The sequence below is a fragment of the Rhinolophus hipposideros genome (genome assembly GCF_964194185.1).
Source record: "Rhinolophus hipposideros genome assembly, chromosome: 5".
Classification (NCBI taxonomy): Eukaryota; Metazoa; Chordata; class Mammalia; order Chiroptera; family Rhinolophidae; genus Rhinolophus; species Rhinolophus hipposideros.
The window spans coordinates 64,550,504-64,578,485 of NC_138051.1; the positions used below are offsets into that span (position 1 = coordinate 64,550,504).

Consider the following 27,982-nt stretch of genomic DNA (forward strand, 5'->3'; position numbering starts at 1 on the left):
TCTGAAAGGGCGAGTGAGTACTAACTAGCTAGTTTTTTTGTGCAGCTGGGAAAGGGTGGAGACAGGGTATTCCAAGGAGAGGGGTTACCAGGTACAATGGAAAGGACAGGAGAAATGGCGTAGTATGATGTATGGAACTGCAGTTTGCTCTGAATGAAGGGGCTTGAGCGTACTTTGTACTTGGTTGCGTATCTTAACTTGTGATGTGTTAAATTAGTTATGTTTTTAAAAATATTTGTTTGCCAGCTGTGATCAAGTTATGGTATTTACTAGAGGAATAAAAATACGCACCATATGTTTTAGTGGGGGAGAAGGACATGTAAGCCAGTAATAAAATGGGACTTGTATAAGAGATGTATAAAGTACTCGTATAGAAGTACCAAAGCCCAAACAACTACTATTTATGGGACCAGGGGCAAAAAGCTCTATGGAGTAGGGAGTGCCTAAGCTGGGTCTTCCAGAGTGAAGCCCTTCACCAGGCAGGTAGTGGGGTCTCATTCCACATTGGGAGGATATCATGTGTAAAGGCACAAAGGTATACGATTACAGTATATTGTTGAACCTTAAAAATGTGAGGTAGGAGGTGGTAGGAAACAAAGCTGAAAAGATACGCAGTGGTTAGATCACGATGGTTTTTTTATACAGTGCTAAGGAGCTGGGATGTTGTAGTTTAGCCCTTGTTGAAGATTTTCAAGCAGTTAGTTTACGTGGTCAGATTAATATTTTAGAAAGATACCTTTGGCAGAACTTGGGAATACAAATTTCATGGGACAGAATTTGATGTGGACAGACTTATTAAGAGGTTATTGTTTTCCAAAGTTAAGTTGAATGACTGAACTATGGTAGTGACAGAAGATACAGAAAGCAGATTAGAGAGGTCTACCAAGTAAAAATGACATGACTAACTTTATTGGATATGGTATGACATAACAACTTTAAATATACAATGAAGACATTGAAATTGTTAAAAGATTTTGCTTATTATCTTGGTTCAGTCATCAATTAAAATGGAGACTACAGCCAAGAAATCAAGAGATGTCTGAGACTCAAGGGCAGCAATAGAAGAATTAGGAAAGATCAGCAAGCGCAAAGACGTGTCATTAGAGACCAAGGCTAAGATCATCCACACCCTCATATACCCAGTTGCTGTGTATGGAAGTGAAAGTTGGACAGTGAAGAAGACTGGTAGGACAAAAACGTATTCATTTGAAATGCGGTGTTGGAAGAGAGAGCTCTGTAGATACCCGAGACTGTCAGAAAGCCGAGCGAGTAGATCCTGGAGCTCATTAAACCTTATACATCGCTGGAGGCAAAAATGACGAAACTGAAGCTGTCTCATTTTGGGTACATCAAGAGAAGGCAGGATTCTTTGGAAAGGACATTAATGCTGGGAAAAACAGAAGGCAGCAGGCAAGGAGGCAGAACAAATACGAGATGGGTTGATTCCATAAATGAAGCCATAGGCATGAGTGTACAGGAGCTGATCAGGGCCATTGGGGACAAGACATTGTGGATATCACTCCTTCATAGAGTCTCCAGGAGTCAGAGCCACCTCTGGCACATAATACACACATGGCAGATAAAGGAGAAGGTATCACAGCTGATTTCCCAAGTTCTCAGTTTCGTCAGGGTTAGCAAACTTCAACCTGTGAGCCAAATACGGCCTGCTTCCTGTTTTTATGGCCCATGAACCAAGAATAGTTCTTACATTTTAATGGTTCGAAAAAAATATAATAATGTTTTGTTAAATATGGAAATTGTATGAAATCCAAACCTCCATGTTCATAAACAAAGTTTTTTAAATGCAGCCACATTCATTTGCTAACATATGTCTCAGGCTGGCTTTCACACTGCAACAGTAGATGAAGCATTGTGACAGTCTGTATGGCCTGCGAAGCCTAAATTATTTACTATTTGACCCTATACAGAAAAAATTTGCCCACCTCTAATTGGTAGATGGTTAGTAGCACTAAGACGGAATACTGGAGAGAGAGAGGATGTGTATGGAGAGGAGAATGCTTTTAGTTTGTATTTTGGGTGCTTATGAGGGCCATTCAAATAGGGAGCAATTCAGGATGCAGTGGAATATATAAGTGCAGAGGCATGAGGTTAGAAATAGATTCAAAATCCTGAAGCATGAAAGTTGCAGTTGAAGTCATGGGTATAGATGAGATCATCCCAGGGGGAAGTATTTAAATAAGACACAACCCTGAGGAATACCAGCATATAAGGTATTTAGTAGGAGCAGCTCACAAAGGATATTCCAATATAAGAAAAGGATTGCAGTGGGAACTGATAGGAGAGAATTTTTTATTTTATTGTGGTAAAATAAACATAACAAAATTTACCACTTTAACCATCCCCCTTTCTTCGGCCTCCCCCACTCCGGTTCAAGACGTTGTTTCTCAGTCTAGTTGTGTAGGACACAGCTCCCTGGCTCAGGCTTGTGTTATGAGCCTTGCGCTGCCGGTGGGTCCACGGCAGCTCTTTCCGGCTGCCGGCCACTCACTTTGGCTGCTGGCCGCTCCTGGCAGCACACAGTAGCCCACAGCAGCTCATGCCGACCTCCGGCTGCTCACAGCAGCCCATCTCCAGGGAGAGCTGTTGTTCACAGTCTTAGCTGTAGAGAGCGAAGCTCACTGGCCCATGTGGGAATTGAACCAGTGACCTCAGCCTTAGGAGCAGGGCGCTCCAGCCACCTTGCTGGCCCAGCCATTTTAACCATTTTTAAGTGTGTAGTTCTATGGCATTAAGTATATTCACATTCTCGTGGAGTCATCACCATCATCCATCTCAAGAACTTTTTCATCTTCCCCATCTGAAACTCTACCCATTAAACACTAATTTCCCATATTCCTCCCTACCCTTAGATCCTGGCAACTCCCATGCTCCTTTATGTCTCCTTGAATTTAATTATTCTAGGTACTTCATATAAGTGAAATTATACAATATTTGTCCTTTTGTGACCGGCTTATTCCACTTAGTGTAAGGGAGAGGAGAGAATTTTAAGGAGGTAGAGACCAGTCGTAGGAAATGCTAAATAGAAGTCTAATAAGGATTAAAGGATATTATTGGTAGAGTATGGCATTTGGGACACTAGGGACCTTAGTAACTCCTTTTGTGGATATAATGGAGGAGATAAAAATCAGGCTGCAATTGAGAAACGATTGGTAGAAAAGGAAGTACAGACTATACAAGTATTTTTGTCAATGTAAGAAAAAATTCGGTGTGGAAGTCTAGGAATTACAGTGGTGGGAAGGGTTTTATTTTTTAGGGTGATAGAGCTTTGACCATGCCTCAAGATTTGCCAGGCCTATAGGCTGAGTAGGGCTAGGAGTGGCTGAGAAATGGGATATAAAAGACGGAGCAAGTACTAGAAGTCTTGATGAAGTTAAGGAGCAAGTATAGCTGAGTAGGAAAATTAGAATGACAAGTTAGTAAGAGAGTTATGTATTAGAATTCAAACTTTTGGTGGTAAGGCATTCTGGGAATTATTCATTAATAATTGAATCTTGTATGGTCATTCTTTTCATTTTTTATTTTGATGGTTTTTCATTTATTTTTAATAAAGATGATCAGGATAAAAACGTGGAAACTCTTATGGCACCTTCAAAAAAGCAAGAATCATTACCCCTCCACCAAGAGACTAAACAAGAAGGTGGATCAGGAAAGAAGAAAGTATCGTCAAAGAAGCAAAAGACAGAAAACGGTGAAATGTGTAGCTGTGTATTTTATAAATACTAATTCTAGAGAAGTACACTACGATAAGAACCCTAGAGACCTCACATGCTCTTTAATTCTCAGCTTAATGTGTACTATGGTAACTTTAATATTAATACAATTCTAGGGTTCCTTTTAGTCTTGTGACTTTGTAGTGCTTTGACAGATGGGCCAGAGTGTATATAAGTTTGTGATGAAGAAGCTCATTTGAAATTTAAAAAGGACAAAACATTTATACGTATTCTTAACTGAGTTTTGAAAATAATGTAAATAGCATACAAACTCTAGAACAAAAGTATTCCTGAAATATTTATACTTTTTAATATCACTTAAAGATTATGCTGAGGACATTAGCTTGATCTTTCATTATGCTACATTCCCAATTATTTCCTGAACATAATTTGCATGTATATATGGGAAACATCCAATTAAAAGTGACGGTGCAATTTTTATACGTTCAGAATTGTCCAGGGAAAAGTTAACTATGAAATTTACGTAGTTTAAACAGTGATTTTCAAATAGTATTGGGCAGTGGTATCAACTAGTCCTACAAAATAGTAAAATTGGAAAGAAAAAATGAAATTCTATTATTTGCATTAAAATTATGATATACTAAGCAATCAAGTATAGAAAAATATTACCCCAAATATTTGATAAGATTACATCTTTATTATGTTTTAAATAGAAGAACTATGCACACCCACTTATTTTTTTAAAGTAGGAATATAGACAGGTTTTCATACAGATATGGAAGTTCGTATTTCTAACCAACAGATATCAGACTTTAATATTCAGACTCTTAGAGTTTTTCCCATTAAAATTAGGAACAAAATGAGGGTTTCTTCCTCCACTTTAAATGTTGTGGAAGTTTTAACCAGTGTAGTAAGATGTGCCATGGCAATTAGAGGCATAACTCTTAGAAATGGGAAGATACCTGCAAGGAACAATGACTGATTTTTGTAGCTAGCATCTCAATTAAAATATTATCAATTGCAATAAGAATTCAGTAAAATACCAACGTAAAAACTAAGTTTTTCTTGAGCACTAATTAAATGTGAGTGGGTTCTTAGTTAAAACAGGAGAAAAATGTAAAGGATGTATAAGAAGAAATTTTCAGATATTATAAGAAAAGACATGCTGCAAACTTTTAGATGATTTGAATGGTTTACTGTACTATGAAATAATATTAAACTGGTACTGTGTTTTGACTTGTTAAATGATAAAATAGGAATTTAAAGCCAAATTGAGCTGGTATTAGAGATTTGAAAATAACGGCATGTATCATTAAACTGAAGTGTGCTTGTGTGTTATTACTCTATTAAAAATACTGAATAATTACAATTCTATTGAACTTAAATTGCAGTCTTGGTAGATGAACCCCTTATTCACGCAACTACTTACATTCCTTTGATGGATAATGCTGACTCAAATCCTGTGGTGGACAAGAGAGAGGTTATTGATCTGATTAAATCTGACCAAGTAGAAGGAATCCAGAAAACGGGGGCTAAAAAACTGAAGACTGAAACTGACAAAGGTAATATATAGAATGCGACAATCCATTGTTTGGAAAAAACACATTTTTGAGTTCTCATAGTCAAGTATGTTCTCATAGAAATGGTGAATTGCAAAAGCCTAATAGAATACTTGTAGTATGGGGTTATTGATAATTTTCTAGTCCAATCCCATCAGTTTTGTAGAGCTGGACACTGGTTTTGACTTACCCAAGGTCTCACAGCTATTTTGCTATCTGGTGATCTTTTCCCTTCTATGATTATCTTTTGCAAGGTTTTGTATGCTAATTCACATCTGCCTTTTATTATTTTTTCATAGACTTTATTTTTGTTTTAGAGCAGTTTTATGTTCATAACAAAGTTAAGTGGGAAGTACAGAGAGTTCACATACACCTCTTGTCCCCACAACATGCACACAGTGCCTTTTTAAACTTAAAATGTAGTTGAAGTACTAAAAGCCTCGGGCTGTTTTGGGTCTAATGAGTGGCAGTGGCTTTTAAGAAGAGGAAGTTGGTGCCTAAATTCGAGAGCATTGGAGGAATTGAGGTGGGTGAGTCAGCAGATGTTTGATGCATGGAGTTTTCAAATGTCAGGATTGCTCGTATGTATTTGATCTTGAAAAAATCAGATTTCCTTTTAATATCTTCAAGTTTATTTTCTCATTTGTAAAATTTGGTTTATATGTCATGAGTATTAAGGTTAAATGAGAATGTGAACATACCTAGTTTAGATACTAGCATATACTAGACATTTGAATGATTTTTTGTTTTTAAAATGAAGGCATATTGGCAGTTTAGTATTCTGCATTTTAGTTAATGTAATAATTCCTTATTACATCAAAGATAAACACGTTTTTCTCTCTTGACTATTTATTGTTGTTTGACCTGAAATGTAAGTCTGTTTTCTCTTGGTTATTGATATTCTGGGTGAAGAACTCTTGATGCTTATCTTTGCTGAAGTTATTAGTTGTGTATTTTAAATGCCAACTTCTTCCTCCCCTTCCTTTTTTTTTTTTTTTTTTAAGAAAATGCTGAAGTGAAATTTAAAGATTTTCTTCTGTCCTTGAAGACTATGATGTTTTCTGAAGATGAGGCCCTTTGTGTTATAGACCTGCTAAAGGAGAAGTCTGGTGTGATACAGGATGCTTTAAAGAAGGTAAGCAGGCATATTTTTGGTTTTGGGCATATGTAGGAGCAGTGATTAGAAGTTCACCAAGCAAGACTTCTGCTAGAGCAATAAATTATTATCTACTTCCATCCTTCATTCCCCAAAGCATAGTTAATATAAAAGTAAAATAATATACATATAAAATGTATATGTATACATTTAATAATATACATAAAAATGTATATGTATACATTTTAATATACATATAAAAGTTCTAGAATGTCCTCAGAAGTTATTTCATATACCCATACTAATCAATACACTTACTTAGTTTAGTTAGGTATCTAAGTCTTCTGATGTTTTGACAAAAGTGCATTGCTTGTAAGTAAGATGATTGACATGACTTTCAAAGTCATTTGGTTCTTGGCTGTGTTGCACCTTGCTGTGCTGTGATTGGAAGTATTAAATGCAAGGTCAGGGGAGTTGTGGGCAGCATATATGAAATGTTTGTGTGACTGAAGATAGCTCCATTCAAAGAACCTAGGAATCGTTGTTGCATATATGTATGTGTAATATTACCGTTCTAAAATAAATGATTTGCATGGTAGAATCACTGCTATAACTGACTAAAATTTGTGAAAAAACAAAACAAAGCAAAAACCCCCCACAAAATCCATGGAGTAAATATTTCTCATGGCTCATGCTCACTCTATTATCATGTACACATATAGGATGTCATACTGGGAAAGGTGACACGTTTTGAAGTGTTCTTTGTGTAAAATAAGATGACGTGATGTCTGGTATTCACTATTAGGTGGTAGACTTAACTGTTCTAAACACACACACCACTACCACTTACCTGCTTTAAAATCTTGTGTGGCTTCCATTTTTTCTTAAAGACTATTCTAGTCTAAACCATCACTTCTTACTACCTTCAGTAGTCTCCTAGTTGATGTTTCTACTTTCTTGCTTAGCCCTCTTATTTTTTCCATACAAATTCAAGGTGACCTTTTAGAGATCAATCAGGTCATATTACTCATTGCTTTGAAAACCTTTTGTGCCTTTGTCTTTGCACCTAGAACATAATCCAAATTCCTTGGCAGGCCTCTGCCTATTTCTCTATACGACATTATCTCATGGCACTTTCCCCATCCCCTCACTACATTTCACTCATAGTAGGTCTTTTCTGGTTCCTCTGGAGCATACCAAGACTTTTCTTCTGTTTGGACTGTCTCAGCACTTTCCCTTCAATCCCCCAATGTCTTCCCTTGGTTAATTCCTTTTCAAGTCTCCACTTAAATATCCTTTCCTCGTATAAAACTAATCTGAGTTCCCAGTTTAAATTGTTCTCCTTGTTGTTTCCTATGACTATTTGGACTTTTTTTCATAGCATTATAAGTCTGTCCATACTTTCCAGTATCTGTTGACAGTGTGTTTTACAAATCTGTGGCATCTTACAATGTAGTATGCTTGTTGGACGGTCCTCATTTGGTGCCAGCAGTGGCCCAGAGTAAACAGTGTGTTCGAGGGTAATCAGAGCAAGTGTGTATAGATGCCTCTGTACAACTTCAGATACAAAGTCAGATTCTGTGGCAAGGAACTTACTTGAAATTCTTGATTGATGAATTTGTCACTGATTTACTTTATTTTCATTGGGTAAGTATAAATCTAAAAAGAGTTCTTAGTTATTGTGATTGGGAAAAGCTTCTAGCAGGAAAAATCCTCCAACTAAAATTACTACGTTAGTACCTGTTTGAAATTGTTGCTTTTTAAAATTAAAAATAATTGCTTTGTTTCTCTTCTGAGTAAGGATTTTGGTGTGGCTGATGGGGGCAAGAGTAGTCATTTTATTTGTCTGAGATGGCTTTGAACTCTAGAGACTGGAGAATCAAGCTCCCTTTGATAGGTATTTTAGGCAGGCCAAAAAGGAAGTTCGGGACTGTTAAAGATAGTGTTTTTGAAATAAAGTATTTTGCAACTTCACATTTTACCCCCTTTCTTGGAATGTTGAGCTTTTGACTAAAATCTTCTTGTTCTGGGTCTTTCATGGAGTGGTTCTATTATCTGCAGGGATTCAGTGCTCTTGTAGGTCCCCTGTATCTGGGAAAGACCAGGTAAGTTTAATTTCTCCCTTTTTCTGGCATAGAAACTGAGCCTTGTTCAGATCTTTTAATAGATTCATAGTTCCAGATGGAAATGAATCCCCCCACGTAATAAAGACCACTTGAGAGAAAGGGGCAAGATAAATGCAGGAGCACCAGCATAGACGTAGGAGAGAGAGAGAAGTTAGAGGCCTTGCTGACCATATTACATAGAGTGGCTAAAGAAGAGTCCAGAATGAATGCCTGTGTTTCCTCTTGAGTAACTGGATAGATTGTCATGACAATGGTATTTGTGAACACTTTGCAGAGGAAAACATAGTAGAGGATTGTGAAAAATTTTAAGAAGTTTGTATCATTTAGGTGAATGTAATCATTTCACAGTTGAATGTATATTTCTCTGGAGTTGACAAAAGATTGCAATGGGAGTGATTTAGGAAAGTTATTCACTATCACCAATACATATGGTGGATGTATGTTAGACCAGAGAGAGAGGTTGTGTGGAGTGATAAGAAAGTTCAAGAATGAACTCTGAGAAGCATTACCATTTAGTAGGGAAAACCACCACAAAGCAGGAGGAGAAACGCCAGGAGACAGTGGAATCAAGAATTAGGGAGGGTGGAGAGTTCAGAGGTTGGAGGGAAAAGTCAACAGTGACATGTTTTTAGAGAGATCAAGGGGATAAGGATTGAAAAACTAGATTTGATATCCTTATTGAAAACAGTTTCATTGGAGAACTAGACGGTAAATAAGTGACGAATGAGCAGGAAATGTGACAGTAAGACCCTTAGCTGGGAGGGGGAAATAGAGTAAAAGCTAGAGATGTTACACAGTTAAGGGAAGAGGAGAGGAGTGGGGGAAAGAAGAGGAGGAGGAGGAGGAAGGGGGGAGAGAGAGAGAGGTGTGTATGTGTGTGTGCATGCACATGCCTTGTATTTAAGCTACAAGACACTTGCGTTGTATATTTAGAATGTAAGTTAAGACCCTGGCTCTAGAGTCAGATTTCCTGCATTTAAATCTGGGCTCTGCCACTTTGTGCTTTGTGGCCTTAGATAAATTACTTAACCTCAGTACTTCAGTTTTCCCATCACTAAATGAGAATAATAATCAGGTTTTGAGAATTAAAATGAGATAAGACAGTGTAGGTGCTTAGAGTTTCTAGAATACAATAATTCCTCAAAAATGTTAACTGTTAATGTTATTACTAGTAAGAAAATGTTTAAGATTTATTTGATTGTTTTAGTTGATTATTTATTTCTTAGTATTGACCTTTAAATACACTTGTTTCAATTATGTGATTGTTCAACTTCAAATTATTAACTGTTGTGACCCGATGCTATGTAATAGGAGGAAGCCTGCTTACTTACATTTTTTCCTACCTTTTTTCTTCCTTCTCAACTTTCGTTAATTATAGCATTTGTTTATCAGATACTTACAATGTTTAATGTTTGTTTTGTGACTATAACTTTCATGTTTGTTTTAGTCTTAATTCTACAGTATAATGGTGGGTTCAAAGCTTGATACCAATTCTTTTGCCATAGCTTCTGTATTCATCTCTTGGTTGGATGAAGTTGTTTTTCCTGGAATTTCTTCAAGAAGGGCTCATGGAAACTATATTTCCCAAATTCTGGCAAGTTAAAATGCTTCTTTGTTGTCTTTATACTTGAATAATGATTTGGTGAGGTATAATGTTTCTGGATATTTTTGAGAATTTTTTCATTCTTGCTTTACCATTCTCTTCATTCATACTGTTAGATAGAGGTCTGAGACCAGTTTGAATTTTGCATTCTTTTCATGTATTTATATCAAACTACACTCACAATAAGAACATCCTTTGGGCAGTCAACCTAGTGTTTATTATTCATTGAACTTTTCCAGTGTCCACCCTACTGTACAAACATTAGGAGATTCGGCTTCTTTGAAGTCCAGCAGGATTTTACTATAATGTGGCTGGGCATTGACTCCACTATCAGTATTGCTTGGCATAACGCATGCTTTTCCATCATGAGATTCAGTGTTCCTTAAAATAATTGAAATAACGGTGTCAATTAAGCATATGTTGGATCTTCTTTGCCTGTTGTTGTTATCTTTCATATTTTAGTCTAAAAAAAAAATAAAGCCTTTTTGGTTTATTTTTGTTTCTTTTTATTTACTTCTCTTCACCCTGTACTTTATGTCTCTTACTGTATTTTCAGCAGCTTGTCTTTTTCTATTTGCTGCTTTTATTTGGATTATTTCTTAGATGGTGTTACTTTTACCTCGGGTTTTGCCAGCTCATATTTTATCTCATTCTGCGATCTTGTCTTTCCTCTCAGGTCTTTCTTGTGAGCTCTGTTCTTTGCTCTTGTTTTTCCAGAAATGGCTGCTGTATTAGAGTTTTACAAATCACGGTGACATGTTTTTAATCACAGTTTTTGTCTGCTCTTTGACAGTCTTTTTTCTGGTGATTTTTCTTCACTTGTCATTGTTTTTTTTTGTTACTGTTTTCTTCCTTTTTCTTGTATCTTGCATAGACTTTGTTTTATTTCTTTTTGATCAGTACTCCTTTTCCAGTGAGGGGTGTTCCTCTTGGATTATCTCTATGCCTGGAGATTGATAATAAAGGACCAAGGCTAACTGGTGTTCTCCTTGGGCTGTGTGTGTAAATGAGTTCTTTTAGCCTTTCCTTCTTCCCAGATAAAAGGTTCACTATAGAGTGATTCCCTATAGTGAATCTCCCTTGACAACTGCCTCACTGACTAGCTGCTCTTTTTAAGTAAAAGTTTGTATGGTTTTCTCTTCATTTCTACTTATTCTGCTTCTTGAGACCTCCTTCCAAGAAAATGCTTACCGTCTATCTTTGCCCTTTTTCCTGATGTCAAATGGGGGATTGTTGGTTTTACCTCCCAAGGTATGCCTGTTAACTTCAGAGAACTATGCACCCATGGTACCTCTGTAGTTTTTGGTATATTCTGATAGTGTTGTCGAGCCACCTGTGTTTGATTTCCACTACTTTTGTCAGTCTTTCCTGATATGCTTTGACATGACAGACTACTGTTTTATTTTGTTTCATTTTGCATTCTGGTTTCATACTGTTCTTTTGATCTTTTAGGAGGAGAAGGGGAGATTGCTATCTTGATTGACTCTGGGTTTAAAAATGGAAGATCTATAATTCTTAGTACAAATTTGTTTTTTGATTAATATGTATCTTATGCATCAGAATATATGATAGTGACTTTCCTGAATGATATTTTACTGATCTGTAGTTGGCAGTCATTGTGCTTTATATGTAATAGTGGACTCTGCATTGGGCTAAGAACACTTGATACTAGATACTTCATTTTCATAATTTTCATTAGTCCATGTTAACTATTGCTAATTCTGTATTGATTTCTCAATTGTAGTCAAGTAAAGGAGAGTTGACTGCACTTGTACATCAGCTTCAAGAAAAAGACAAATTACTTGCTGCTGTGAAGGAAGATGCTGCTGCTATGAAGGATCGGTGTAAGCAGTTAACCCAGGTGAAGTCATTCTTGTATTTAAAGGAGAGATTTTCTGAATCAGAAGCACTGAAGGATTTTAGAAATTGTCCGTAATTACTGAGTTAATTGTTTGTGTAACAAATTGATACCCAGTAAAAGTCATTTTCTTTTAGAGTTTTGGGGCTGGTGGTAGGGACTCACTCTTTCATGTTATTATAGCTTACAGATGAATTATGAATTTAAAATAACAGTACTTATCGATATCCTAATTTCAGAATAACAGGAACATTTGGACATTGGGAACATTGTTCAGTTGGATCTGACCTAGAATTATTCTCTATAAAAGCATAAAACTCAGTGTGATCTTGTTTAAATCCAATTTATAGGATAAATTGAAATTCTTATGTAGGTAATTTATTTGTGAAGGTTTTTGTGATAAATATTTATAATTTTTAATCATTGAAGTTCTTCAAACCCCAGAAATGTTACTCTGAGAGGTAAAGAAAGACCTTTAGAAATCATGTGAAATGATACAAACTCGCAGTTATGAAGTAAATAAGTCTTGGAGATGTACGAGCAACATGGTGACTATAGTTAATAATACTGTATTGTATGTTTGAGAGCTGCTAAGAGAGTGGATCTTAACAGTTCTCATCACAAGAAAAAAGTATGCAACTGTGGTGATGTTAGCTATACTTACTGTGATTACTTTTCTTTATATAAATATCGAATCATTGTCTTGTATACTTGAAACTAACATAATGTGCTGTGTCATTTAAATCTCAAAAAAAAAATCATGGAGATGGGGAACATAATTCAAACTATGGAAAATGTGGTTTCACTCCTCCTGAAGTGCTGTTACTCCTTTTAGGAATTAAATACAGCAGAGCAAATAAGGTTTATTTTACATCATTCACATAGCTACTTGATGACATGTGAAGATTAATCAAAGTTGTTACTAAACTAAACATGTTTCCTTAAAATTAGAAACTTTAGTTTTATGTTGCTATAGTTTTCTGGACTATATTTTAAACATTTAAAAGGGTAACTACTTTGTAATTTATTGAGCTGTACACTTAAGATGTGTATACTTTTTCCTAAGTGCATTATATACATCATATAACAATTTTCAAATGTAAAGAATTTTTATGAGCCACCATAAATTACATAAAAATCCTAAATTTTTTCAGATGGTTTCTTAGAGCAGGGGCATGGGCTGATCATCCCTGCACATAACTTTAAAGTTGCTTGGCTTTTTTGTACGTTGATAATTAATATTTGTTCTAGAAGTTCAAAATACTTGCAACACAAAATGAAATCACCCTTTTAATAAAATTTGATTTGGGAAGATAATAAAATTTTATTTTCTTACTTTTACTCTTATTCCAAACTTCCATTCTGCTAGAAACATATCCTTCTCTCTTCCCCTAGGAAAGAGACTTATTTTTTCTCTTCTAGACTTTTTTTTTTTTTTGGCCTTTTTCTGTACCCTAAAAGAGAGCTAGTACCTGCAAATTATAGTGGATTAACTGTTTTGGTTTAAAAATCTTACGTATCGCTTCTTGGCCTTTTGGCTAAGATCGAGTGTAAAAATCTTATAATCAAGTTAGAATGTAGGATTTATTCCAGGTTCAACTCTTTAACTCAGACTAGAAAGTACATTTGAAATAAGAGTAAACAAAACAGCAGTGTTTATGAAGGGTACTGGTATAAAGACAAGGTAAGATGCAAAAGACAATGGGTTTTTTTTTAACCTTTGACCTTGCTTTTTTAAGTAAGTACTTATTTTAGAATTCATGGTTGTTTTACTGATACCATATTTTCTGATGTTAAAAGTGTTTTATTGGCGCCCGGCTAGCTCAGTCGGTAGAGCATGAGACTCTTAAAAGTGTTTTATTATATAGTCTTATGGTACTCATTTTTTTAATAAGTTTTTCATAATTTTTTTCTGGTTTACTCTTCTAGGAAATGATGACAGAAAAAGAAAGAAGCAGTGTGGTTATAGCAAGGATGAAAGATCGGATTGGAGCATTAGAAAAGGAACATAATATATTTCAAAACAAAATGCATGTCAGTTATCAAGAGACTCAACAGATGCAGATGAAGGTATATTTTCATTCTTTGAAAACAAAATGAAATGTTTGCGTCCATTTAAGTTGCGAGCTTTTAACTACCTAATATGTACAAGGCCCTGTGCTGGGCCATGGTACAATGGCTAAACTGGCTCCCTCCTAAGTTAGCAACTTTTGTTGGTGGGGAGACTGGAAGCTAACAAGTAAATAATGCATTACAGTAGAGGGTGCTTTGGAACATTGGAGATGGGAGGTGCGGAAGAGAAAGATTGATAGGGAAGACTTGTTAGAAATGAGATGCAGACTGTTGTTGAATCTTTTGAAACAGTTGGGCTTTGGCAGGTAAAAGAGTGATGGAGTGGGCACTGGGTGTGAAAGGTTATTACTTGGTGTGATTCCTTAGTCCCATCCATAGAGATGGTTCAGTAGGTTTTCTTTTGGGGCCCAGGATTGAGCTTTCTAGTGAGTACACACAAGGTGTTTCCAATACAGGTTGTCTAGTGATAACAGTTTGTGAGAAATACGGTCATACTTGTGGTATTTGGGAGTCAGGGCTGGAATGTAGAAGACAAGATCTAGAGGAAAAAAAAATAGAGGTCCTATCTTAAAGGGCTTTGTATAACTGAAGACTGAGGAGCCAGTGAAGTTTAAGCAACCCAGCAATGTGATTATATTAGTATTCTTAATTATTACTCTGGCAGCATTGTGAGAATGGAACACAGGATAGTTGGAAGGGTTTTGCAGGAATCTAGGAGAAGAAGGGCCTGAAATCAGATGTTGACAATGAAAGGATGAGTTTGAGTGATACAAAAAGAGTTGTAGATAGAGCTTGGTGACGGTGCAGGAAAGCGAGAGAGAAGTGATAATGAAGGAAAACTCATAAGGTTTTGGCCTAAGTGATCTTTTGTTTCTTGTTCTTGCTTTCACCAGCCTTCTTTCAACATTTCAGAAGGTTCAGTTCTTTCTGTCTTTCAATGTATTATCCATTTTCATGATTCCGGTTAGGTCTGGCCCAGTGATATTTGTTTGTGTTCTTTTTTTTTGAGATTGAAGTATTACCTTTATTACTGATAAACAGGCATTTGAAGAATATAGTTCGGGTTTGCTTGTCAAGTGAGCTTACTCCCTCTAATTGAACTTTCTGGACTAAGGATTTTTTTTTTTTGGCCAATTATTTCCATTGCTGGCTAAAGCTTCAATTTGGAAGCTCTTTTCATCACCTCAAATTTTACATATTTCTAAAGTCAAACTCTTATTTTTGATCAGGCTCTTTTTATTTTCCAGTATTTTTAGGCATTATTATCCTTTGACTTTTCTCTCCCTTGCCCAATATATAAATTATTCTGAAATCTTAAAGATACTTTATTTCTAATTATTCTTGTATTCAGTTCTTAGACATCACCTTAGTTTATTATTTCATTAACATAATGATAGCACCTTCTTAATAGGTCTCTCATTTCCATTATAACATGTAATTAGTACCAGATTTTTATTTGTAAAATATTACTTTGATCACATTGCTAGTCTGCTGAAGAATTTTAAATTATTCTTTATTGCTATCAAAATCCAAATGTTTTTCATGGAAATACACTAATAGCAAAAAAGAAGTGAATGACTCTAGTTGTCAGATTCTTACCCCATCCACGGCTGCTCCTATGCTTTCATTTGGCCCAGTCCTCTGTCTTCCCAACCTCTAACCGTTTGAAGTATTCTCCCCTGGAGATCAGGTTATTGAAGAACTGATTTTTCTAGCCTCAAGTGATATTTTCTTAATATTCATTTGAAAATTAACCAAGTACATGTAGCAACATCTTTTATTGAGGGTGAAGTGATTCATCATTTTTTATTGTATTTTTTACTTGTTTATAGAGGTCAAGATACAGATTCCATGTAAGTTCTTGAAAAAATAGAATTTCTTTTATTTGAACAGGTTTACTAAAAATTGAGATTATTTCACATGTTTAGGTAAGACATATCCTTATGGGGGTATAAGATTCAGTGTTGTTTCTCTTTTGATGGTATAATTCTGAAATAAAAAAATTAGAGGCCAGAATATTTTAGCAAGTAGATTACTGTTCAGTGAGTTTGCCATCTATTTGAGTATGGCTCAATTTGTAAGTTAATATAAATGTATTGAACATATTTTTAAACTTGATCACTAAAATCTTTCATTAGAAAATATTGCTAACATAAAATTAACATAGGATCAAGACAGGCTTAATTCTATATGAGTCTAATGGGTAGGGAAGTATCCTAAATCATCTTTCAGTTCTGAAATGGTATCTATGTGTATTTAGTTTTCATTTTAAATAAGATAGCAGCTAGCGTCTACTTGCTTTCTTGAATGCTGTGGCAGTTTGTATTAGGTTTGTGCAAAAGTAATTGTGGTTTAAAAAGTTAAAAATAATTGCGAAAACTGCAATTACTTTTGCACCAATCTAATATTTTGCATTCGTCACTATCAAAATGTAACTCATCGTTTAAATTTGTTTATATTTATTTGAGAAGGATGATGTACATAAACTTCATTGTCTTGATGCTTTTTACATTCTCATCATAATAAAGTTTCTTTTTAAACTTCGCTTTGGTGGTCATTGTTTTCCAAATCTTATGTTTGTAAAATAATTTTAGTTTCAGCAAGTTCGTGAGCAGATGGAGGCAGAGATAGCTCACTTGAAGCAGGAAAATGGCATACTGAGAGATGCTGTCAGCAACACTACAAACCAATTAGAAAGCAAGTATGTTTCCAAGTGCTTTATGTTTAATTGAATGGCAGAGGAGTTTCTTGAATCATTAAAATGATGTTTGATAGTAATTGGCTAAAGTTTTTTACGTTTGTTTCTAAAATGAGTTGATTTTCAAAAACATTTCTCTTGCTGTGTGAAGAACCTTTTCAGCTAAACTGTATGGTAAATACTGTGCCACCAGTAGAACAGCCTACAAATACATGAGACTGAATTTACCATCTACCCTGTTTAACAGTAGTTCTCCAATTTCATTGTTCTGAAGAGTGTCTGCCATATTCGTTAAAAAAAACATATTCTCGTGTCCTACCCCTAAAAGATTATGATTCAGTGGCTCTGAGGTGGAGCCTACGAGTCTACATACTAAGACACATTCTTCTGATAATTATGTGGTTTGCTCTGGGCTATACTTTGAGAAACAGAACCCTAGAGAGGGCTAGTAACATACTTAAGCATAGAATAAACACTGACTGATTGACTATAGATTTTCAGAACATCAGTTTGAGGATGGCACTATTGATTCTGTTATTAGTGTGTGGTCATCTGTTTCTTGATTACATTATAGTGACTTTAGAATTATTGTGTTATTACCATCAGAATGATTCAGAAGTTACTCTCAACCATACTTCATTTTAGTAGTAACTTATAGCCTTTTCATTTGGCTATTAGTGGAATTACTAACTCAGCAAAACATATAAAATATGTTCTGTTTATCTTTTTATATGAGTTTGTAATAATGGAAGGTTCCTAATCTAGTTACTATTTTCAGGCAGTCTGCTGAACTAAATAAACTGCGCCAGGATTATGCTAGATTGGTGAATGAACTGACTGAGAAAACAGGAAAGCTACAGCAAGAGGAAGTCCAAAAGAAGAATGCTGAGCAAGCAGTTACTCAGTTAAAGGTTATATATTTCTACCTTTATCATTTCATAAATAATGTAGATATTCAATTCAGTGACCTAAATGTATATATAGGTTTGAGAAATGGAGTTGGAGGCTTAATGGGTCCTGTAGTCTAAGTGTTCTGCCTATGCAGAAGTGTGTGGACTAATGTAAGAATTGAATATAGGCTTGAGTTTGAAGGTAAAGACTGTTCGAAGATATGAAATATGAAATTAGCTGATTGACAGGTATTAGCAGTAGAATTTCATCTTGTCTGTGGAGGTTAAGCTCTGCCTGCATAGGGCAAAAATCATGTAGTTAAAATTACCTTCAACATCTCTTACCATCCATAACTTGGATTTTTTAGTAAGTTTAGTAAAGTCTGTTTTTCTTCCAACATCAGAATAGATGATTTTCTTTTTCTTGAGCATAAAACCAAGTAATGCTCCAGTAGTTTTTACTTGAGCCATAGTATACATTGTTTTTTTTAGACACTTGGTACCATGAGATTCTCATACTGAGAATAGATTCATGGGGTTGCTCAGGCTGACAGAGAGGAATAGATTCGTTTCTTCTTGAACTTCATAGCCTATGCACATTGAGTGGAATGATGAGTAAAATTGTCTGTTCCTCCTTTTACTGAGGAGAGGATTTGTTGGATGTATACTTCAATTTGTATAAGTTAAATATATTAGATCAATTCCTACATAGATACTTGATATAATCATACCTTGATACTAGTTCCAGAATAGTAGGGATTCTATTAATAGTTTGAGGAATAATTGAATGTGGAAAATAGTGTAATTTTTGTTTTTGTGAAGTTCTCATGGATCCTTGTGGGAGATTGATATAATTGTCCTTTCTTTTATTTAATATTTGACTTGCTGGTGTGTTTTCTGCTGGCATTTATAAATACGAAAGTTCTCTGTGGATATGGATAAGTAGCTAAATGATGCTAAAGATTAAAGTATTGTACTTTACCTTAAAATACAAATTTTAGGTAGTACCTACTGAGATTTAGCAATAAAGATACTATCCTGTCTTTTGAAAACCTATCAGCTGGAAGGAAGATTAATGGAAAACGGATTATAGCTGAGTGGATCAGATATATACATAGTAGTAGCTATATTGATCCACCAGCACAAATATTGTTTCTGAAATAATCTCCAATCTATAAGTCCTGTATTTTGGAGGGTAGAACGGCTGTGGCTGATAATATCAGTGCATGTTATCAAGCTAGGCATATTTGCCTTATTAAAATGTAAACTAGTTGTTGGACTAAGTGGTTTTATGACACAACAGTAAAGGTAGAGGACACCTTTTTTTTAAAGATTACGATCCTTTGTGCTGAATAATGCTTTCTCCAGGTTCAACTACAAGAAGCTGAGAGAAGATGGGAAGAAGTTCAGAGCTATATCCGGAAGAGAACGGCAGAGCATGAAGCAGCACAGCAAGGTAAAGGGAAGAGGTGCTCATGTACATTAAGCGTATAGTTCTGGGTAAAATTTTCTCCCCTCTCTGTATGTGGAGAAAGTGTAATCTGGCATTTTGGTTACAGCTCAGTAAAAATAGCTTTTACATTTTGCAGTATCTTTAGTTATTTAACATTTCTTAGGGTTTTAAAAATAAGTACCAGCTTTGTCTGGAGCATTAAGTTGCTGATAAAATTATAGTCCATAATAGGGTAATGGAAACCTATGTGTGTTTCCTTTCTGTAGTTTTTTATTCCCTTTGATTCCTTGATCAACTTTTTATTTTATATTTTATTTCTAAGGAAGGACTCACTTCCTGTATTATGAAGAGAAAAACAGCGAGAGCATTACCGTCAGTTGATTTAAAACTGCCTACTACTTACATACTAACTTCCACTACTTACCTTAATTTGATGAATCCATCTGGGAGATAATGGAGCTTGTATCATGTGTAATATTTATGTCTTCACTACTCCCTTTCTCCCATAAAAGAGGCAGTGAGCTAATAAAATAAGGTTTTAAACAATAGGATAGATGGTGCAGATTTGGCTCTTTAGACCTTTGATTTCCTCTGATTTTTTTTTTTTTACCCCTGGGTATTTCCTTTTGGTTCAATATTTAAATATACCCAAGATATTTGAAGGCATTTTTCTTTATGTTACATATGAAGTTTGTATTTATGTTAAGATACATTAGCTTATTTTTAAAATTAGTATTTTATCAACAAAGTACACATGAATTTTGCCAAAAGAGTTGGAACTATAAACTGTATATATAACTATAACTATAAACAGTAAAACCTCACTTGGACCAGAAGCAGTTACTTTTGCTTTTAGTGTTTTCTATCATATTTCTAATTAGGCATATTATTTATACTGCTATCTCTTGATAGGCATCTGTTGACTTTCTGTTATAGAAAACGAGGGTGTAACATTCTTACGCCATTCCTCCCACCCTCTCCTCGTTCTCCTGATATATATCAGTAATCATTGTTTACGTCATTATGACTCTGTACTCAGTGCTGAGCCAACATAAATAATAAAATGGCAATTCTTTTCTTGAACAATATTTTTTTAAATTTCCTGGAGCTAATTATTGCTTTATGTTTTTAAGTTGCTTGATCTTTGTTTTATTGTTTAAAATTTTACCTGTGGTTAACTCTCTTTAACCCTTTCACCTTTTCTAGCTTCTCAACACAGTAGATACTGGAGAACCTAACTGTTTCCTGGGGCTGTCCCTCTGGAGTTGTCAGTCTTCCTGTTCCAGTACTTGTTGCTCTCTAGGTTGGCTCCATAGCTATCTTCCTGAGACTTTCTTTAGTCTCTCTGTCCTGTTCTCTGGATCCTGTGTCACTACCATATTTCTTGCTTTCCTCCCTCATTTAATGATATATCATTTAGTAGCTTCACAAGAGTATGCCTTGAAGTACATTTGTTAAGGCTTTTTGTATCTGAAAATGTTTTTATTCTTTCTACTTTTCGTGCTTGATTGGCAGTTTGACTAGATTTAGGGTTCTGGGTTGGAAATAATTTTTTCCACAGAATTTTGAAGGCATTAATTCAGTGTTTTAACTTTTACTGTTCCTGATAAGAAATATTATGCTCTTTTGAGTTCTAATCCTGGACATTGCGATTATATGTTTAATTTTAAGGAACTCTCTTTATGAATTGTATTCCATTCTGATTTTAGTGTCTTGTTATGGAAGTGACATCTTACTTTTCTTAAAACTTCTGTCATATACACCCCCATAGTGTACATGTTTCCTCTTTCTCGCTGTACTTGCCTCTCTATCCTTGAGGGTAGTGATCCGTGTCTTGTCCTCATCATGTGTGTTGTACCGACTCCCTGAAGCATTCAGTTGCCGATAAAATTATAGTCCATAATAGGGTAATGGGAGCCTATGTGTGTTTCCTTTCTGTAGTTATTTATTCCCTTTGATTCCTTGATAAACTTTTCATTTTATATTTTGTTTCTAAGGAAGGACTCACTTCCTATATTATGAAGAGATAATGCCCTGCCCCCAACGTGACTGTGTTATGGGGCCACGAGGCAGCTCTCATAATACCTGGTACCTCCGTTTCCTGCGTCATTCTGGGTTTCTGGAATATTTTCCATTTCCTTGTCTCTGCCAAGTTAGTGATCATCTCTCCATTCATTTTGTTTTAATTTCTTGTGAGTTGGAGTTATATTTGTTTTCTGATTTCATTAAAGATAGTTTGTGTTTGTTTCTCATTTTCTTTGTTGTTTTGGGGTTATTGCTAAGAGAGAGACAGACAGAAAAGTTTTGCTTTATTTTATACCAGGAGATTTGTCAGCCTTCAGCATCTTTCTGTGTTTTCCAGGTAGGAGAGTACAAGGAATTGATAAGAAATTCACTAAATAACTTATTAAAATACTTACTAAAGTTTCTGCGGGGAAATAAAAAATGCTTTCAAGAAATGGTATAACAGTTTTAAACATCCATGTACTATTCAGTTAACACATTTATTGAATATGTTCTGTGTGCCAAGCCTTGGGCACAGCTCTGGATGTAGAGAAAAGGTAATCTGTTTTCAGAAAGCTGGGAGAAGAGATGGATTAGTACAGTGTGGCAGGTACTATGATTAAATGTAAGTATAGGCTCTTCAGGAGAGCCATATGCAGGAGGGGAAGCAGAGGAGAGATTCAAGGGGGGGTTTCTAGAGGAGATAATGCCTCCACTACAGAGGAGTGGCAGTAACTATGCAAAGGAAGAAAACTTTGTATAATGCAGTGTTTTGTTACAGATTTACAGAGTAAATTTGTGGCCAAAGAAAATGAAGTACAGAGTCTGCATAGTAAGCTGACAGATACCTTGGTATCAAAACAGCAGTTGGAGCAAAGACTAATACAGTTAATGGAATCAGAACAAAAAAGGGTGGAGAAAGAAGAGTCTCTACAAATACAAGTTCAGGTATCTAATTTTCTTTCTTTTAAAAAGTAAGAGTGAACAGTGGTTGGGTTGGTGATGAGTAATTAAAACTTAATAGTTGAGCAGTTGTCACAATATAGTGTGTTTGAATATGTATTCAAAGATGACCTGACTCATAGTCTTCTGGTTTTTGTTTTAGATTAGGAACAGCACAACCTATTCTTAATTTCTACCTTGTAAATTAAGTTTCAGAAAAGAATACCCAGTCATTCTTTTAAAATGATGCCTTTTGGAATCTAAGAATGCTTTTTAAAAGACAAACATGTACCTGTAACTCATTTTGTTCATATGCATTGGTATATTTGTTAACAGCACACTTTTTCCCCTTCCCTTTTTTGATTGCTATTTATGAAAGGATGTTTTGGAGCAGAATGAGGCTTTGAAAGCTCAAATTCAACAATTTCATTCCCAGATAGCAGCCCAGGTAATGGTGCTTTCTTATGGCTTATTACTACTAATAGCTTCCTAGGTGTGTAAATAACCATGTGAGTGCCAAGCATGGGATTAGTAGTTGGGAGACTAGTCAGTGAATCAACATTGATGATCCTGAGTGCTAAATGTTTGATAATTATATATAGTGCTGTGGGAAAACACTAAGAAGTCCAAATCCAGCTAATGGGGAGGTGGGTTAGACAGTTTTTACCAGAGGAAAAAAATGTCCACAATTCTATCACAAAACTGGAGGAATTGGCCAAATGGTGTCAAGAATAGTGATTTATGTTATTAAAAGTGTTCACTAAATATTGCTAGCCATAAGGGAAAACTTTATATACCCTCAGGTAGTAGCAGTATGTTAACCATAACTCTCAGGCTATATATGCAAAAGGATCATTTCAAGATTTATATTTCAGTTTAGTGAGTGGGGAAACCTTCCAGACTTTTGCAAGTGGTATTATGAGACCTGTTTTTCTTGGGCAACGTTGTTGTGTAACATGATAGATAGATAGATACAGATATAGATATATTGAATCTTTAGAATATAATACAATGTTGAGAAAAAACTTCCAAGTACTTAACTTGTTTCCATAATATAGATAGTGTGAATTTCAATTTCAATTGTTCATCTTTAAGAATTGTAGAAAGAGTATAGCCTAGAATAGAAGTCCCCTTTCTGTATAAAAAATAGCTTTAATATTAAAAACTTACTTTTCAGGTTCATTCAAGTTCAAAGTCCCAAATCTTTGAGATTGTAAACATTTTTTTTTTCTAATTGCTTTCTTTGTAGAAACTATAGGGTAAAATTAATTGGGGAAAATTATTTAATAGAGGAAAGGATGTTTGTGTGTATGGATGTATATGTAAATCATCAATTCAAATTGGATTGAGCTCGAGTTATTCGCTAAGAGGTAGCCGCAGAAAATTTATCCGGAATTAAATACTTAGAGAGTGCTATGCTCATTTTTAAAAAGTAAAAATGAGCATAGGTATTACCAAACAATTTTATCTTAATCATGAATTGTACCATTTCATTATTGGACGTTCTTACTAAGGAAAAGAAGCACAGGGATGAAAACTGGACTTTGTGGCTGTTTTTTCTATGTTTTGTTGCTTGTCAGTTACATAGTTTCCAGACCTGTCAACTTCTTTTATTTAAAATGTCTTATAATATGTAGTTCCCTAATACTGGTTGTTGGTGATCAAATTTGCTTTCAGAATAATAGCTACTATTTATTGAGCACTCATCATGGGCCAGATACTGCTATAACAACTTTATATATATTAATTTCTTTTAATTTTTAAAGCTCTGTTGTGATAATTATTGTGCAACTTTTAAGCTTTCTCTTAAGTGCTTTTTTGTTGACACTGTTTTTCTTTCTTAGACCTCTGCTTCAGTTCTAGCAGAAGAATTACATAAAGTGTAAGCCTGCCTTTCTACACCTCTCTTCTAATTGCTTAATTACTATTAACTGATACCTGTTAGATTCAACACTTATGATTAACTTTATATTCTAACTTGTTCAGAAAATCCTCTCAACTAGATTTGGAGCAGTTTTTGCTCCTCTCCTCCTCCCCAATGAGTTGGGTCCCTATTACACATTCTGTGTTTTTCTGTCTTTATCGCAAAAAAAAATTGGGGAAATTTGTTTTCATTTGGCTTTAGCAGTTATGTGGAAGAGATACTTGTGATTTGAGATCAGTGTAAGTAAATTACTTTTTGTGTCTAATAAGTAGTTGTAGCTATTCTGTATCTAACTATATGGTGGTATGCCCAAAACAAAGTTCTGTTTTTTGTGTGTGTGTATCGTATAATTGCATAAACATGGATCACTTGAGTTCAAAAGCCCTGAAATCTGTTTTTGACATTGCCAGGCTTATGAGCTTAAAAAAATTACTTCTCTGACCTTAAATTTTAAAATAGGGGCAGATAGTTTCAGGAGTTGTAGTAATGCATATGGCAGTAATTACTACAGAAAAAGGCTGTAAAAATGGAAAATACAGTTACATGAGAAACTACTTAAGTAAGGATGACCATTTTTAAAGCTTTTAATCCTTTGACTTGACTTCTAAATGTTGATTGAATGTACAAATTATTTCCTGTTAAAGGATTGCAGAAAAGGATAAGCAGATAAAACAGACTGAAGATTCTTTAGCAAATGAACATGATCATTTAACAAGTAAAGAGGAGGAACTTAAGGTACAGTAATTATTATAAGTGGCTGCAGTATTTTATAGGCATTGAATTACCCTGATCTTGTAATCAGTTTAAGTTTCTATGAAGAATGGAAAATACTCTAGAATTTATTTGAAAAGTGTCTTTTCTAAACTATAAAATCCTCTTTTACCTTTTAAGAAAAAACATTTAAAGGGTTTTTCTCACACAATATAATTCACAATAATTTGAAAAATATGCTAAATAACGGGAATTGATTGTTTCTCTTTCTGATTTAAGAAATTGTAATTTGAGAACTTTGCTCTGAGACCTTTGCTTAAATAGAGGAGATATTTTACAAACTTCAAAGTCAACTATATTAAATATTTCTAAATCTGTTTTCTTTCTTGTTCTAGGATATACAGAATATGAATTTCTTATTAAAAGCTGAAGTGCAAAAATTACAGGCCCTGGCAAATGAGCAGGTAGATTTTTATTGCTTTTGATCATTTACCTCAGAATTTCAGTTCATTTGTACTTATTTTCATTGGTGTTATAAGCCCTAATTTATTCATGTAGATAGTAAATGTAATGGTTACTTGTGTCTGGCTGCATGGTGTGTCATTGAAAGCCTCTTCTATTTGACTATGACTCTCACAACTCACCTAGAAGTTAACTATTTTCATGTTGAAGTTAATGTTTGAGCCAGTGCACTGATCACTTGTGAGATATCACAGGAACAATTAAAACGTTCTCAATGTACTGATTTGTTTTAGCCTCCTCCCATTAAAATAGAAAAGATGTATCTTTTTTCTAGGATACAAATTGATCATTGAGAAGTACAAAGTACTGAACAGAAAAAAATATTATAGCAATGTATGATAATTGCTTTAACTTTACTCCCAGTATATGAAAATGTAACTTTTTAACATGTAAAAATAAGTGAAAGAATAGTTTTGAGTGCTTCCTGAGAAATGATATAATTCTCATCTCTTTCTAAACACAGGCTGCTGCTGCACATGAACTGGACAAGATGCAAAAAAGGTGATTAAAGTATTGCTGTACAAGGAGCCATTCATACATTTATGTTCAAGTATAAGTGCAGAAAATACTGCTGCTTATAATTGGTAGTGGTGCACATAATTTGTGTAAACTTTCTGAATAAAGTATTCTAATTGATTTTTTTTCCTCATAGCGTTCATGTTAAGGATGATAAAATAAGATTGCTTGAAGAGCAGCTACAATGTGCAATTTCAAACAAAATGGAAGAATTTAAGGTGTGTGATTAAGCTTATCAACTCAGCTTTTTTTGAGCAACCTAGTATAGTTTTCAGTTTTAATCACTCTGAAATAATGTTTCTATAGTTTATTTGGGGGCTTATACAAAGAATGAATTTTATCATAGACTTTTTGCCTAGATTGTCTTAGTTTATCTCTTCTTATAATAAGACTTTTGAAATTAGTTTTGCCCCCAATTTTTCTCTATAGCTTTTAGTTGGTAGTTCGGGATGGTTTTATCTGCCTCTGTTGTAGGTGCAGGGCTAGTTTCTGGTTGTGGCCAACCAGCTTAAATATTGTAAAGCATTCTGATTGCCAAGTTGCATCTCTGCATGTAATGTGATTTGCGCTTTTTTTTTTTTTACCTTTTATTTAATAGGAATCCTATAAGTACTCACTTATAAAAGCAGGAATTTCCTAGAATCCATTGACACAAACTGTTCAACTCTTTGAAATACACATGAAACCGTTCCAAGCACAGGGTTAAAACTGTTTTGGGATAAACCACATGACTGAATTAGGGGGCTGTGTAGAACTATGGTTTTGAGGTCATTGTACGTATACTTTATACTAGTACTGCATTCCTACACTCTGGGATATATTCATTGAAACTGTGAAACATGGAGCCATGTGAGATTTGTATTCTTATGTCAGTATGTAATTCGCCTGTCACTTTATTAGTCCTTAAAGCAATAACATGGGTTTGATTTTTTTTCAAAAACCCATTCAAATGATTGCTTTGTTACCTTTTCTTAATAAAACATTAAATTGAGATTCTTTCTTCCAGATTCTAAATGACCAAAACAAAGCATTACAATTAGAAGTTCAGAAGCTACAGACTCTTGTTTCTGAACAGGTAAGGCTTTTCATGAGTTACAAGGTAGAATTATCCAATATATAACAAGATCTGGTTCTCAAATAGTAACCAACTCATTCATTTTGAGAAGTTTTGCTTAAGTATAGATATGTCTTTTAATTGCATTTCTATTCATCTTGTGCTTAGCAAATACCTAAATTTAGGAAAATACAATTTTTCTTCCTGAGAGGAAGTTAATACTAAACTATTTATAAGCATGTTCCACAAAAAATTTTAAAAAAGAAAGTGTAATAGGATGCATAAACAGAATTTTTAAAGTCATTTTGATACTTTTGGCTGTCTATCAGGATAGGAGTCCTTAGACTTTTGCAGCCTCCTTTTCTCTAAGGCAGCATGATTTCTTAAAAAGAGAAGAATGGGTTTGAAACCTACTACCAGCACTTAAAGCAGAGTGATGTTGATCAAATTGTTTAACCTTTCTGAGACCTCGCGTTCCAAGTCTCTCACATTTTATTTACATCACAAGCTTGGTAGATTTAAATGGGGAATTTTATGTATAGTGCTTAGCCTAGTGCTTTGCATATAGCAGGCATCTTAAACCTTAATTCTTTTCCCTTAGAATATTTATGTTTTCCGTCTCATTTCCACCCCCTACTGCCATCATACTTTTTTTTTTTCTGTATTTATAGCAAACCATCAGAACTGTAGCAGCCTGAATAAGCATGGCTCCCTCCATAAACTAGAACTCCAGGCAATGTCCATTCTGTGTCTGTTCTTAAGAGTTGCCTTCATACCCTTCTACAGAACTTTTCTAATTGCAGTGTTTTAAGCATTCTAGAAACTCTTGCTATTAGATGACACATTAAAACAGAAGCTTTGCATGTTTCTCTAATACCATTAAATTTTTGGAACATACTTGTATTAGAAGCTGAAATGTAAGTTATTGCAAATGATAGCACTTCCTTTAGCAAGTGCATGCTTTCTTTTTTATTTTAAAATTCTCGTATATGCAGGTATTGAATTGGTGTAAGTAGCTGTGCCAAATACTGTGGAAGTATTTTGTTAACATCTGTTTACTTGTCAAAAATAATCCATTCTCCTCCCCATTTTAATACGATATTAAGTGCTTTGCATAATCTTTGTTATTTTGTATATGCTTTACCCTTGCAAACTAAAGATAATAGAGGAGAAAATGCTGAACAAATGGTATTTCGAGCAATAACATGACTTCATGTCACTGTAATCCTAAAATGGTATTTAATTCTTAAATCTTATTCTT

At 34.7% G+C, this 27,982-nt stretch overlaps 1 protein-coding gene across 16 annotated transcripts in view; it reads left to right on the forward strand.

The window, feature by feature from the left end:
• KTN1 (kinectin 1) overlaps positions 1–27,982 on the forward strand; it is an 89,092-nt gene that overhangs the window by 20,758 nt on the left and 40,352 nt on the right. For all 16 annotated transcript variants that reach the window (XM_081049882.1, XM_081049873.1, XM_081049877.1 and 13 more), the window contains 16 exons: positions 3,572–3,709; positions 5,084–5,254; positions 6,256–6,386; positions 11,821–11,937; positions 13,864–14,004; positions 16,602–16,708; positions 17,484–17,616; positions 18,964–19,051; positions 21,834–22,000; positions 22,374–22,442; positions 23,839–23,876; positions 24,563–24,653; positions 25,025–25,093; positions 25,615–25,652; positions 25,804–25,885; positions 26,674–26,742. In XM_081049882.1, the coding sequence (XP_080906008.1) occupies positions 3,572–3,709; positions 5,084–5,254; positions 6,256–6,386; positions 11,821–11,937; positions 13,864–14,004; positions 16,602–16,708; positions 17,484–17,616; positions 18,964–19,051; positions 21,834–22,000; positions 22,374–22,442; positions 23,839–23,876; positions 24,563–24,653; positions 25,025–25,093; positions 25,615–25,652; positions 25,804–25,885; positions 26,674–26,742 (1,649 nt within the window). The remainder of the gene's footprint in view (positions 1–3,571; positions 3,710–5,083; positions 5,255–6,255; positions 6,387–11,820; positions 11,938–13,863; positions 14,005–16,601; positions 16,709–17,483; positions 17,617–18,963; positions 19,052–21,833; positions 22,001–22,373; positions 22,443–23,838; positions 23,877–24,562; positions 24,654–25,024; positions 25,094–25,614; positions 25,653–25,803; positions 25,886–26,673; positions 26,743–27,982) is intronic.